Genomic DNA, 12,851 nt, shown 5'->3' with positions numbered 1-12,851 from the left:
AGCAATAATGGCTAAGATGTAAGGCACACTTGACTTGAAGAGTACAACACAAAGACATACAAGTACTAATTGCTAAAGATTCCGCAAACAAAAAAAAACTACTCAATAACGGATATGGATAATCTAATCTCAAGCACAAATGCACCTGCATGAATAGTACATTACGAAAAATAGTAAAAAAAAATAAAAAAACATCTGAATATTTTTGTGGATGAACATTTTCTAACATCATGCAAAATTTCACCTTGAAATGACATCCGAGGAGGCCTGTACATAAAAAAAAACAAAATTCAAGGCTCGAAAAGACACATTTTGGAGCACACATTTTTTGGCACAAACCTCAATATATATATTTTAGTGGAGAAATTTTGCAGGATGTTGGAGAACTTGTTGATGTTCATCCAAAAAAATCAGATGTCTTTTAATATATTTTTGCAATTTTTTTGGACTTTAGTGTCCATGCGGGTGCATTTGCGCTCGAGATTAGAGTAACACTTTCGCTCAATAGCACCTACTAATTAACACGTGACACGTTTTTACAGTTATCTCTTGAAACTGAGGATAACAAAAGTATCATTATACCACGATGAAAGTCTATAAAAAAAACAGATAACTTCACAATTTTTTGGAGTGGGCAGAACAGAGAAAAACATGGGTTCCCAAGTCCCAACACATCTTATTCACTTGGAATTTGTCGCGCTGCTCGTGCGCTGTCACACTCCTTATCCTCTGAAGCGCTGGTGCTTACCCAAACTGTGTGGCAGGTCTCGAAACCGCTAGGCTGCACCGGCAAAGCTGACGCTCGAGCAGAGAGGCAGCCCCCGTATTCGCCGCTCGTCTCCATGGAGGCAGTCGCCAGAGCAAGCATCGCGGCAAGCTCGCACGCGCGGGTCCCCCTGTGCCGGCGACCGCGGCCGCGGCAGTGCCACGCCGCTCGGTGTCTCCAGGGGCGACGTTCGGTGGCCTGCGCGGCCGCCGCCGACGCCGATGTCGTCCGCCTCTTCGACGCCGCCAAGCTCACGGTAATAAGGGAGACACTTGCTGACTCTTCCGCCCGCCGGCTTCGTCTGAATGCTGAGGCACTTACCTCATGTTATGCGGCATTGATTCAGGTGGACGAGTTCGTGAAGAGCGGCATGGTGGTCGGGCTCGGATCCGGCGCCGCGTCGGGGCTCGCCGTCCAGTACCTCGGCACGCGCCTCCGGCGAGGCTCGCTGACCGGCATTGTCGGCATACCCTCGTAAGCGTTGCAATTGCTTCACTGCCACTCCGCGGTTCATCTGTGCCACATGAGCTTTACTTGCATCCTGAACATCTGAAATCCCTCGTGCATTCGCTCACTCTGATCATCAGTTGCGTCTAATCGGTTGTTGGGGTTGATCAGCCAGGTCTGTGATCTGTGCAAGTGAGGCGGAGAAAGCAGGGATAAAGGTCGGCAACCACGAGGAAGGCGCCCAAGTAAGCTCTATTCTCTTGTCACCATTGTAAATCCTGCAGGCAGGAAAGAAAAGAATTTTGGCTGAAACCATGCTCACTGACGTATAGATTGATTTTGCTTTCGCTGATGCTGATGTAATTGAAGAGGGCACACTCGCTGCTGTCATCGGGCGCGGGAAAACCGAAAGCGGACAGCCTTCTTTCATACAACAGAAGGTTAGCGCAACTCTTCAGAAATTTGTTAAGCCAGCTCTTCGGAAACTGCTTAAACCCATTCAGGCTCCCTGACTTGTGTCTGTCTAAATTATCACTTGTCCTTTTGTTTCCTGAAAAGTCGAACAAGCATGCATCTTAGTAATAAGTTCATCAAAATGGAACTGTCGCTGTTTTCTGAAAAAAAAAAATACTCTATATATAACTATTTGCTTGTGTTCAGTGCAGATACTTCTGTTATGTCAATTACTATATGATTATCTCATCTTCCTATATGCAACTCTTGATTGGTCTGGATACACAGGGTATTGTTAAATCGGCTGACAAGGTTGCCTTTATCATTGACAACGACAAATATGTGAATGGCATAGAGGGTTCCATTCCAGTTTTGGTCAAAAGTGTAAGCAATCTCTACCTTCTGCCACCAGATACCAGATCAGTTTTGTGTAATGTTCATTAAGAGAGGAGCAGATCATTTCAGGGAAACTGGATTGACACCGCTGAAGAGATTGATGATCTGTTCCTAGGTGACGCAGAGGTGCACACCACCCATCAATCTGATAATTATTTATACTAGACTTCTGAACCTGAAACCTGTCCGTGCCGACCCGGCAAAAGAAAATAAAAAACCTTTTGACTGATACCATTGCCTGAAGGTTTGGAGGAGGCCATCCATTGGAACTGCCGGTCCATCAGGAGGCGACTTCCCGCTGGTTACCAAGGAGGGCCATCATATACTTGATGTTATCTTCACAACCCCCATCCAGGATCTTGGTATGCATGTCAATTTGAGGATCTAAATTTGACATGATAATTCAGTAACTATTTCTCAAATGGAGGTTTAGCTGGTTTGCCTTGGTCACCTTGCAGGAAAGGTAGCGGAAGGTTTGGAGAAAATTGTTGGCGTTGTGGAGCATGGGATAATTTGCAACACTACGTGAGTTTCTGAACCTAGACAAACTATATGGTAAAATCTAGTTATTAACCAGCATGTTTCAAGAAAGAAAGAAAAGCTCTTATACAAAGAAAGCAGCCCGTATGTGGTTACACAGTGCAGTGCCTAAGACATTGCAATCTGGTGCTTGCAGGCCGTATGCTGTCATCGCGTCGAAAGGGGAAGTTCAGGTCTTGGATCGGAAGTCATCGGTGATACCAAACACATAAATCTACAATTGAGTTGCAGAGCAACCATTTCCCCTGCATTTCGACGGGAGAATCTACCGCGGGTTGGCTGGAAAAAAATGCAATGAGTCAATAGTGAGATAGCTATTTTTTGTACCGTCCAACATTGCTGTTGGTAAAATTCTGTGTACCATGTCCAAAGTGTTCCCCTCCAAACATATGAGTATCTCCACAGATGTGCAGTTACTGACTCTGTAAGCACCCTGGAGATTCTAAATCACATGTTTATGTAAGTTGGCCATGTGATGAGAGTTTTGTGAGGGCATCTTCCAGTTCCAAGAGAAGCGGCTGGCCTGGCCAGCGGGCCAAGTAAAGTATGGCCCGGCCTGAGGCATCTTTTTTCCAGCAAAAACACCTCTACGCTTTCACTACTACTGTGACTTGCGTATTGCAATGGACCGTCTCTGACCCAGCCGTGCACACAAAGGAATGCATGGCTGCGATCAACCATGGCTAACTAAGCCTGTGGACTTAACTTGGATTGGAAGCCACGCTTAATCCTACTGTAGATGGTCGCTACCTCGTTTTCGCCCAAGTAAGAGCCCTGATTACTTGGTCCGCGGACTGGAAACAAAAGTGATCAGCGAAGAGGCCAAACGCGTTCCACTTCCACCTAAGTTTCAACTCTTCTAGAAAAACTTTTCTAGAAAAAAATCTACTCAGGTTTCAAACTAACGTTGTACTACCGGTCAACGGTCCGTAGGACCCGGTCAGTTCAAACGAGGTCACCCACCGACGCCCTCCGCGACCAGCCAAGATGATGCGATACCTTGCGTACTGGTGCTGCTGCTACTAGTACACCTTGGACGGCTCTATTCTGTTCCAACTTGGAGCAGGGGAAAGCTAGAGGAGAGGGGAACAGGCATGGCGTCGGAGATGCTGCTCAGGAGGATCCATTCCATCTGCCGTCTCGCCGGCGGCGACCGTCGGCCGCAGCTGTTCGGCCGTGGGGAGGGGCTGCGTCGTCTGGTTTCTCCGGCGAGCCATCCATCATTCTGCAGCAGCGCGTGTGAGCAAGCCGGCGCGGGCAGCGCAAGCAAGGTTCGCCCTTCTTTACTTTACCCACAAATTTCTCCCAGGAATGGATGGATGCAGGGTCTCTTCCTGCAACTTGGCTCATGGGCAAAGCAATGGATGCTCATGGACCCATTTCTCCGCCAAATCAACATGATTTTTTTTTTTACGTATAACGGCTGAAGGTTTTCTTGGTCTACACGAATAAATGCAAGATTGCTCGGTGTTTTATTTACAGTTTCAATTTGAACGATGACGTAGCCATGAAAAAAAAAACCTAGCCTGTGCATACCTCTGAACAAGTAAACAGCACTTGCATTTCTGGAGGATGGCTAGTACCAATGTGTCTGTTGCTTCGGTTGGAGAGTCCGTCTATTTATCGATGCTTTTTGCTGGTAATGGTGCAGGATCAAGATAACCTCGCTAGGTTTTCAGACCCACAGGTTGCTCACGAGGATCGCCGGTTCGTTCAGTTCTTGGATAGGATGCTGGACGCGACAAGAAATCCCCAGAGTCTTGCGCAGATACGGCGCGAGAAGCTTCCAAATGATCTGAAAATATTGGATGATGAGATATGAGTCAAGTTCTCTTACAGGAATATAATAAGAGTTAACAAGCGTGACTTATGACATGTAAAGTGACCTTGAGCTTAACCATGCCAAACTTGAGCATGTGAGATTGTTATTGTTCAAGTTCTAATTATGGACCAAAACATCGGCTCATGTCAAATGTATTATGTATTTGAGTTATTTTCTGCAACTGATTTCATATCATGTATGAAGTATGAACTCGCAAAAACAAATATATGGCCAACCAATTAGCTTCCATATTCCGTTCAGGAACATCTGAAGAGCAAATGTGAATTTCCATAGTCATGAAACAATAGTATTTTTTGTCAAGATTTGAACAGACCTATTGGATATCTCCAAGCCATACCACCCAGGGGTCCTCTGTTCTAGATCCAAAGCCCTGTGACATGAATTCAAGCATATATGGCGATCAATTCAATGATATAAGACTTGTTTGTAAGGTGTACACATAACAGTAGGGAGAAACGATAAAATTACCTTCAGATCAGTTAAAATGATCGACTGACTCAACAGGTCACGCACATTTCATTGTTAACCTTGTTGTGCTGCACAATCTTGTTTCATAAGCATGCCAAGCTGCTGTGAAAATGTTGAATCTCGCGTGTTCTCATGGTTTTGACAGGCCTGTCAACCTGCATAACTATGCTTACGTAATGACCAAAAAATTGTGTAGAGGGCAGAAGCACGCAACTCAGAACCAACAGAATTAGATGCTTTTTTTGTTCATGTCACTGGACAAAAGTGATTAACTTTAGCACAATCGATACACCAATAGCTATTTATCCATCTGGATAGCACTTTTAGATTTTCTTTTCACCGGACAAAACTTTCCAAGAAATTACACAAATAGCTTCTAGAACATTATGGTGCAGAAATAGAATAATGTTGTCCAGGTTCAAGACGGAAAAGCCATACAAGTTAGCTTGCAGAACTTACACAGTACAAGGAATAAACTGTCAGCATTGAGAGTTTGACCCTTCAAAGAATTATATAAACTTTGCTGATCAGACCGCGCCTATGTACAGGTGATACATGGCCAAGATGGACAAGATACATTCCATGGCCATTTGAATTTCTGTGGAAAAGTACAGTGTTAGGAATTAGAACTCATAGTTAAACAAAAAGGAGAAAATGAGAATAGGTTTTTTCTTACAACTATCATATCTTTGCAAAGGATGATAAAAAAGTTAACCAGAAAACAAACAAAACAAAAGGGGCCTGTTCTTACTGCATTACGAACTGAGCGTTTAGGGTTCAGCTAATGCACAAGCAAGTCAACTCGCCACTTCTTCACATGGAAACATGGAATCGTACTGCATTAGAAGCTTTGCTTTGCTCTATGCAACAATTTGTACAAAAACGAATTCTCCTTTTATTACCATTAGAATATCAGATTCCACTGGGATAAATCACAATCAAATTGCCATTACCTACAGTAAGAAAAGAACATTAGTATACTCTCAATTGCAATGGAGAAGACAATAGAACTAACTGCATGGAACAGTCTTCCAAATCGCCCAACCTTGCCTTCTACAGCAACATAGCAACAGAACAAAACAAGCAAGCAAATCACTAAACAACTATACCATATTAAAATGGCTTTTCTGCAATCCCTTGCCAGGAGATACGCAGTAACAGAGAGGCATTATATACATTATACAAGAACGGCCCTACACCAGCACCCTGCTTGCAGTAGGCTAACTGTACAGTTTTGGGTTTTGGTCGGCTTTGGTTCTTAGTTCTTCGACTCCTTTAATTTAATACAATGGCATGCATTTGGGTGCATGTTCGAGAAGAAGAAAAAAGATATACCAGAACGATATTTTTGACTAACCTGCAAACTATATTAAATTAAAGGAAAAAATGTAATGTGTTATCACCTCATTAGCAATGATAGTATAACTGATCCTGATTCCTGTGTCTCATGAAGTTGGACATGGATGGATCAGCAATACAGTGGTACCTTGTCCAGATAGTTCATTTTTGTATCATTTTAGTTACAGAAGGTGGTAAGAACAAAGAAAAGCAATGGTTGAACAAGGGTTTGAACTATGAAAATGCATGCTGAATAAAATAATCTGCAGAGAAATCATTGCTGAACCTGGGTGGTGTTGTCTGGTTGCGTGGTATAACATATGTCTGGCCTGGGAACGTAACCTTCATGTTTTAATTCTAGAAGAAGGCTCTTCAAAGACATGTAAATATCTTCAGAGTCAGGATGGCTATTGTCTGCTGCAACAAATAAATGGCTGGTATTATTAACATCTACCCAGCTGTAACCAGGTATCTTCTGAACTTTCTTATCCTTCATCAATCTTCTCATTTTTGAGACACCATCCCACCGTCCAGCAACAGCATTGATATTGGACATGAGCACATAATAACCTGAATTATGAGGATCCAACTTGAATAGTTCTTGAGAAGCAATCTCTGCAAGTTCAACATCGCGATGCACACGGCAAGCGTGGAGAAGAGCACCCCAAATGCCAGCATCCGGCTTGAAAGGCATGTCAGCAATAAATTGCATGGCTTTATCCAACTTCCCAGCCCGGCTATATAAGTCAACCATGCAAGCTAAGTGTTCCACTCGAGGTGCAATCTGATATTCCTCAGTCATGCATTTAAAAAGTCGGAGTCCTTCTTGAACCTGCCCAGCGTGAGCACAAGCAGATATCAAAGCAAGGAATGTTACATGGTCTGCGTTGAATCCTTCCTCTTGCATGCGGCATAATAAACTCACCGACTCTTCAACAAGGCCATGAGCCCCGTAGGCAGAGATTATACTATTCCATGTCACTTCATTCTTCTCAGGCATGAATTCAAAAACACGAAAAGCCAATTCTAAGTTCCCACATTTGCCATACATATCTATGAGAGCACTCTCAGCAAACACATCTGCTCTTATGGGACCCTTTATGATGATACCATGGATCTCCTTTCCATAATATATAGCTGGTAAGCCTGCACATGCTGATAGGATGGAAGATATAGTCACATTGCTGTACTTCACTCCTTCCATACTCATTTGACGAAACAGCTCAAGAGCTTCTTCAGGTTCCCCATTCTGTGCAAAGCTTGAAATCATCGAGTTCCATGTCACCTCATCCTTAGCAGACATCTTAGAGAAGATATAATGGCTAAGGTCAAGTCTACCACATTTCGCATACATGTCCATTAATGCACTCTCCACATAACACCTTCCTTCATATGCATTTTTCAGAACATACCCATGGAGCTCCTGACCAAGCTTCATAGCAGCCATGCAAGCACATGCTGGCAACGTGCTAGCTACCATGACGGCATTTGGTTTGATGCCCACTTCCAAGAGGTACCGAAACATTTTCACTGCCGCTTCACTCATCCCATTAAGAACATAACCCGAGATCATTGTGCTACCAATAACCACATCGATGGTCTTTGTAGCATCAAAGACATTCTGTGCCATCCTCACATCCCTGCACTTGAAATATATGTCCACCAAAGCACTCACCAAGAAGACATCCAAATGCACACAGTTCCTGACAATGTAGCCATGTATCTCCTTCCCCTGCTTGAAACCATTCAAATCAGTCAAAGCTGGTAACAAGCTCGCCAGTGTAACTGAATCAGGCTGAAGGCCACTCTTCTGCATGTCACAGAACAATCTCAACGCATCGTCGACAAGCCCGTTCTGAACGCACCCAGATATCATCCCGTTCCAGGTTACCAAATCGTCTCGTGGCATCAGGTCAAACAGCCTCCACGCATCATCCAAGCACTGGCATTTGGCATACATTGACACCAACGTGTTAGCCACGGCGACCTCTGGCTCTAGCCCATACTTCACCGCCAGGGTGTGGAGCTGCAACCCAGAGAGCAAGTCAGCCTCCGTGGCGCACACAGACAGAAAGCACGCCAGGGTCGCGAAGTTGGGGTCGCAGCGGGACGCCCTCATGGCTCCGAACAGCCCCACCGCGCTGGCCACGTCGCCGCCCTTGACGTACCCGTCCATCATCACGTTCCACAGGACGCAGTCCCGCTCGGCCATTCCGTCGAACACCTCGCGCGCGCCCCCGAGGAGGCCGGCGTCCGCGTACATCTTGATGAGCGCGCTCCCGACGTACATGTCGCGGTCGAGCCCGAGCGCCCGCGCGGTGCGGTGCACGAGGCGGCCGAGGGCGAGCGCGCCGAGCGCGGCGCACGACTTGACGACGTAGGGGAGGGTGTGGCCGTCCGGCCGCGGCGCGGACGGGTGGGCCCACATCTTGACGTAGAAGAGCACGGCGAAGCGGTGGTGCCCGGCCATGGTGAGCCCGCGGATGAGCCAGTTCCAGGGGAGCGCCGACGCGGCGGCGGCGCGCGGGAGCGAGGAGAACACCGCGACGGCGTCCCGGAAGCGCCGCGCGAGGACGTACATGCCGATGAGGCGCGTCTGGAGCGCGGCCGCCGGCCCGTCGGCGGCCGCGAGGAGGCCCGAGGTGACGGCGCGCGCGTGGATGCGGAGGCCCAGCGGGAGGTGCGGCGGGGCCACGCAGCCGCGGAGGAGGGCCAGCAGGCGGTACGCGCTGGGCGCGGCCGCCGTCGTCGAGGCCGCGGTCGAGAGCGCCGCGCAGAGGCATCGCCGCGCCGGTGGCCTGAGGCGGAGGAGGACGCGGCGGCGCATGGCAGCGCCGGCGAGGCGAGGAGGCAAGGAGGGAAACGAGGCAGAAAATTGTGTTATGGACTTGAACTCTCACGTGGCGCTCACGTGCCATCCATCGTTCTATCGTTCTATCTCGGGCTAGTCCCTCGTGCCTCTCTCGCCGTACGCTCCTGCGCCGGCGGCGACTGCTCTTCTCGGCGGGCGCCCATGGCGACGATGTCCCGCGCGCTCGGCTCGGCGTTCGTGGGGTTCACGCGGACGCCCGCCGTGCCGGCGACGACGCCCTTGCCGTTGCCCTCCTCTCGCGCCTCCTCGGCGCTCCTCCTGCGCTGGCAGCGGAGCCGGGGCGTCGTCGGCGGCGGCGGGGGCGCGCGGCGGTACTCCTCGGGCCGCAACGCGAAGATTAGCATGAGCCTCCGCGCCGGCATCGTCGGCCTGCCCAACGTCGGCAAGTCCACCCTCTTCAACGCCATTGTAAGTCACCGATTGAGCACAGACAGAACCCGCCGCTTGAAAATTAAAAATGCTCCTGTCCGTGACAAGGATGTCATCTCGTCGAGAGCTCGAGGTAGCCGGGGGCAATGAATTCTCGCTCCTAGAGCAACGCCTTTCGATTAGTGCACTGGTCATTCAAGCAGATGAATCGTGCGTGTAGGGGCAATGTCACTGCATTTGAACTGTTCGATGTTTTGCCGCTTGGAGGTGATACTGTCAAAAGGTTGAAATGGTTAATATCTTTGAACTTGGTTGAACTTGGTTCACGCTCACTGCATAATTTATGTTCTTGCAACAATGATTGCTTCATGGAATGGTTTCTATGTCTCGCGATTTTGAGACGCAATTGGCATGTATTTATCGCAAAAACAAAATGTGAGTTCGTTTCTCAATGCTATTAGGTTGAAAATGGGAAGGCCCAAGCTGCAAACTTTCCCTTCTGCACCATAAACCCAAACACCGGCGTCGTGGCTATTCCCGATCCTCGCTTGGACGTGCTCTCGAAGTTAAGCAAGTCCAAGCAGACGGTCCCGACGTCCATTGAGCTTGTCGACATTGCAGGCCTCGTCAAAGGAGCGAGCAAAGGAGAGGTAGCGGTTGCCTTCGTTTTATTCCGAGCGCAGCACAGAACATGTCGATGATTGTTTTCACTAGTTTATATATGAAAATGTTTACCTGGTTGTTGACTTCAGGGACTGGGAAATCAATTTCTTTCAAACATCCGTGAAGTGGATTCTATACTCCAGGTAAGTTTGCTGATTTTGTAGTATATATATTTGTGCTCTCAGGCATTTATCAGGTTTCTGGAAACAAATACTTTGCATCTTTTTCAGTAGCTGCATTCCCATGTTTCTCAACTGCTGCATACCATTCTGTTGGTACCCTCTTATTTTGCAGAGTTTGAATCACTATAATTCTCCAATAGATGTTCCTTTACCTTCAGTTCAGCGGTTGTACTATGTTTGAACATCCAATGATTGCCTTCTTTTTCTTGCACTTCCAGTTTGAAAAACATAATAGGCTATTGGTTGTTGGGGTTCTAAGGATTGACTTAGCACCAATCTTTTCTTCATTGGATTTTCAGGTTGTGCGATGTTTTGAAGATGATGATATTGTTCACGTGAATGGAAAAGTTGATCCCAAGTCAGATATTGATGTGATTAACTTAGAACTCATATTTTGTGATCTGGAACAGGTAATATAATGAAAAGTTCTGCTATCCTTGCTTAGTAGCATGTGGGATTTATTTTTTTCTTTATGTTCATATCTTAACCAAGACAGTTTTGTAAAAAAAAACTGCAGATAGAGAAGAGATTGGATAAGCTTAAAAAGAGCAAAACTAAGGATCCACAAGTAAAAGTTAAGGTAAGTTATATTCACAAACTCTACCATTATTTGATAGGTTTTGTTCTTGATTCCAGTTTTCACTACTCAGGAAGGAGCAGAAAGGTCGGGCTTAGAAAAAATTCTGGATGCACTTATGGATGGAAAGCCTGCAAGATCTGTTGATTTGCCTGACCATGAGAAAGAAGCTATACAACATCTTTATCTGCTCACTATGAAGCCAGTCATTTATGTTGCTAATGTAACAGAGTCTGATCTTGCCGACCCTGATAAAAATCCCCATGTCCAAGAGGTGGCCAAACTAGCATCAGAGCTGAAATCTGGCATGGTTACAATATCAGCTCAGGTTTGTGATAAGTGATACCATATGCATCGACCTAGGCATTAGACAATTTCACCTGATCTATTATCTATGTAAGCTAATGAAATTGTGAGTGCACCAGGTTGAGGCTGAACTGTCTGAACTACCACTGGAAGAGAGAGTTGAATACCTAAATTCTCTTGATGTTGCCGAAAGTGGGCTAGGCAACTTGGTAAAAGCAACGTATAACCTTTTGGGACTAAGAACTTATTTCACTACCGGAGAGCAGGTGAATCTCTTCTGCTGTCAAGACACTTTGTTCTTCAGCTATTGATCCTAACTTTCAAAACCCTTTTTTCCTTTTGTCAGGAAACAAAAGCTTGGACCATTATTGCAGGTTTTATTCGCATTCTCACAATTCTGTTACTGTATTATTTCAATTACTGTAGGAACTGCCTTCATCTTTTTGCACCGTGGGCACAAAGTTTTGACTATGTTTTGTCTTGGATGTTATTGTTACAGGCATGACTGCACCTCAAGCAGCCGGAGTTATTCATAGCGACTTCCAGAAAGGCTTCATTAGAGCTGAAACTGTAAGTATCAGGGTACTGTGCTAGTAATGAGATAGTTTCAGGTTCTTTTCATGTACTGTACCATTATTTTCTGGTGTTAATTTTAATAATTTCACAACGGTCACATACCATGACTCAGGTATCTTACGATGATTTTGTTGCGGCGGGTACTCTTGGAGCAGCAAGGGAGAAGGGAGTGGTAACAATATGTGCACTTATATGAATAAATACTAGCTAAGTTTTAGAGATGAAGCACACAAGGAAATTTCTTTATTTCTTTCCCTCTCTATGACTGCAGATGAGGTTGGAAGGGAAGGAGTATATTGTGCAGGAAGGAGATGTCATGCTCTTCCGATTCAATGTGTGACAGCAATACCATGCAAGAAGTTCCAGGCTTTATTCAACTCGAATTTCATACGGACTTACAAGGCAAGACAAAATTTGGGTAGACCATCAGATTTTGTCTTTGAGGCATCAATTGTTCATGTACTCGGCATCGTTGCATGTTCGAAGGAAAATACAATCATTTTTATTTCATGTAACATCTGCAGATACTTAATGGGTCTGCATCATAACTTGGGATCCTTAGTGAGTTTTGTAAATCACTTCAATAAACTCTGCCTGTTATATTATGAGCAATAATATGTAATCCCTTTTTGAAGTAACAAACAGTAGGGGAGTGTCCTACTGCACAAAACAGTTATAGTATTATGTAATCCCAGGAGTCTATAACTCCAATATACTCCAACATTTGAAATTCTGATTATTATTATTTTGCGAGTGTGAAATTCTGAATTAATCCCAGGAGTACCCCCTAAATGACTTTGGTGTGCTTAAAGTTACTTCTAAGATTGCCTCATTTTTTGTTACTTGAAAATTGTCGTCATCGAGGCCATTTACATTTTATAACCTTTTCTCATGTATAGAAGGACAGCATATGCTAATTATGCCAACAGAATAGATATCTTAGTAAAGAAAATATGCAATCCATTTTGGAGTACCTCACTATCACAGTATATTCGAAGAGAGATAAATTGGTACAACACACACATATATATATATATATATAAGTGATACATGAG

General features: G+C 45.5%; 4 protein-coding genes across 7 annotated transcripts; 3 read left to right on the top strand and 1 right to left on the bottom strand.

Moving 5' to 3' along the window:
- Positions 1 to 495: 495 nt before the first annotated feature.
- Positions 496 to 9,078, bottom strand: LOC109753006 (pentatricopeptide repeat-containing protein At4g21300). 3 transcript variants are annotated; one of them, XM_073498255.1, is made up of 7 exons: positions 6,538 to 9,078; positions 5,665 to 5,866; positions 5,373 to 5,511; positions 4,914 to 5,068; positions 4,759 to 4,815; positions 4,139 to 4,397; positions 496 to 1,763 (listed from the first exon to the last, which is right to left on the bottom strand). In XM_073498255.1, exons 1-2 carry the CDS (start codon positions 9,076 to 9,078, stop codon positions 5,852 to 5,854), a joined length of 2,556 nt encoding a protein of 851 aa, XP_073354356.1. In that variant the 3' UTR covers positions 496 to 1,763; positions 4,139 to 4,397; positions 4,759 to 4,815; positions 4,914 to 5,068; positions 5,373 to 5,511; positions 5,665 to 5,851. The 3 variants fall into 3 exon arrangements, with proteins under 3 accessions (XP_073354356.1, XP_040246899.1, XP_040246900.1); XM_040390965.3 differs by having other exon boundaries at positions 5,665 to 5,773; XM_040390966.3 differs by lacking the exon at positions 496 to 1,763 and having other exon boundaries at positions 4,033 to 4,397; positions 5,665 to 5,724; positions 5,816 to 5,866.
- Positions 746 to 3,097, top strand: LOC109753008 (probable ribose-5-phosphate isomerase 4, chloroplastic). Of its 2 annotated transcripts, none has more exons than XM_040390967.3 (9): positions 746 to 1,022; positions 1,113 to 1,240; positions 1,389 to 1,458; positions 1,583 to 1,672; positions 1,943 to 2,050; positions 2,132 to 2,188; positions 2,307 to 2,424; positions 2,521 to 2,587; positions 2,739 to 3,097. In XM_040390967.3, exons 1-9 carry the CDS (start codon positions 843 to 845, stop codon positions 2,812 to 2,814), a joined length of 894 nt encoding a protein of 297 aa, XP_040246901.1. In that variant the 5' UTR covers positions 746 to 842; the 3' UTR covers positions 2,815 to 3,097. The 2 variants fall into 2 exon arrangements, with proteins under 2 accessions (XP_040246901.1, XP_020167528.1); XM_020311939.4 differs by having other exon boundaries at positions 1,546 to 1,653; positions 1,955 to 2,050.
- Positions 3,346 to 4,609, top strand: LOC109753009 (uncharacterized). The gene is made up of 2 exons (XM_020311940.3): positions 3,346 to 3,873; positions 4,254 to 4,609. The coding sequence occupies exons 1-2, from the start codon at positions 3,697 to 3,699 to the stop codon at positions 4,422 to 4,424; spliced, it is 348 nt and encodes a 115-aa protein (XP_020167529.1). The 5' UTR covers positions 3,346 to 3,696; the 3' UTR covers positions 4,425 to 4,609.
- A 49-nt stretch (positions 9,079 to 9,127) lies between the features above and the next one.
- LOC109753015 (uncharacterized) lies at positions 9,128 to 12,438 on the top strand. The gene is made up of 11 exons (XM_020311947.4): positions 9,128 to 9,531; positions 9,954 to 10,142; positions 10,245 to 10,298; positions 10,637 to 10,747; positions 10,855 to 10,917; positions 10,988 to 11,242; positions 11,340 to 11,486; positions 11,567 to 11,594; positions 11,720 to 11,790; positions 11,909 to 11,968; positions 12,068 to 12,438. Exons 1-11 carry the CDS (start codon positions 9,265 to 9,267, stop codon positions 12,134 to 12,136), a joined length of 1,314 nt encoding a protein of 437 aa, XP_020167536.1. The 5' UTR covers positions 9,128 to 9,264; the 3' UTR covers positions 12,137 to 12,438.
- The last annotated feature ends 413 nt before the right edge of the window (positions 12,439 to 12,851 follow it).

Source organism: Aegilops tauschii, chromosome 5 (genome assembly GCF_002575655.3).
Source record: "Aegilops tauschii subsp. strangulata cultivar AL8/78 chromosome 5, Aet v6.0, whole genome shotgun sequence".
Taxonomy (NCBI): Eukaryota; Viridiplantae; Streptophyta; class Magnoliopsida; order Poales; family Poaceae; genus Aegilops; species Aegilops tauschii.
Note: the sequence above shows the minus strand (reverse complement) of the source record. Positions and strands in the feature narration are given on the sequence as shown.

Excerpts from the sequence above, each read along its gene's own strand:
- LOC109753008 (XM_020311939.4), top strand. The coding sequence starts at position 843 with ATGGAGGCAGTCGCCAGAGCAAGCATCGCGGCAAGCTCGCACGCGCGG. Across the intron at positions 1,241-1,388 it reads GGCATTGTCGGCATACCCTC|GTCTGTGATCTGTGCAAGTG; the intron begins GTAAGCGTTGCA and ends TTGATCAGCCAG. Across the intron at positions 2,189-2,306 it reads TGTTCCTAGGTGACGCAGAG|GTTTGGAGGAGGCCATCCAT; the intron begins GTGCACACCACC and ends CATTGCCTGAAG.
- LOC109753009 (XM_020311940.3), top strand. The coding sequence starts at position 3,697 with ATGGCGTCGGAGATGCTGCTCAGGAGGATCCATTCCATCTGCCGTCTC. Across the intron at positions 3,874-4,253 it reads GCGCGGGCAGCGCAAGCAAG|GATCAAGATAACCTCGCTAG; the intron begins GTTCGCCCTTCT and ends GTAATGGTGCAG.
- LOC109753006 (XM_040390965.3), bottom strand. The coding sequence starts at position 9,078 with ATGCGCCGCCGCGTCCTCCTCCGCCTCAGGCCACCGGCGCGGCGATGC. Across the intron at positions 5,774-6,537 it reads AACCAGACAACACCACCCAG|AGCAAAGCAAAGCTTCTAAT; the intron begins GTTCAGCAATGA and ends ATTGTTGCATAG.
- LOC109753015 (XM_020311947.4), top strand. The coding sequence starts at position 9,265 with ATGGCGACGATGTCCCGCGCGCTCGGCTCGGCGTTCGTGGGGTTCACG. Across the intron at positions 9,532-9,953 it reads CCACCCTCTTCAACGCCATT|GTTGAAAATGGGAAGGCCCA; the intron begins GTAAGTCACCGA and ends CAATGCTATTAG. Across the intron at positions 11,969-12,067 it reads CAGCAAGGGAGAAGGGAGTG|ATGAGGTTGGAAGGGAAGGA; the intron begins GTAACAATATGT and ends CTATGACTGCAG.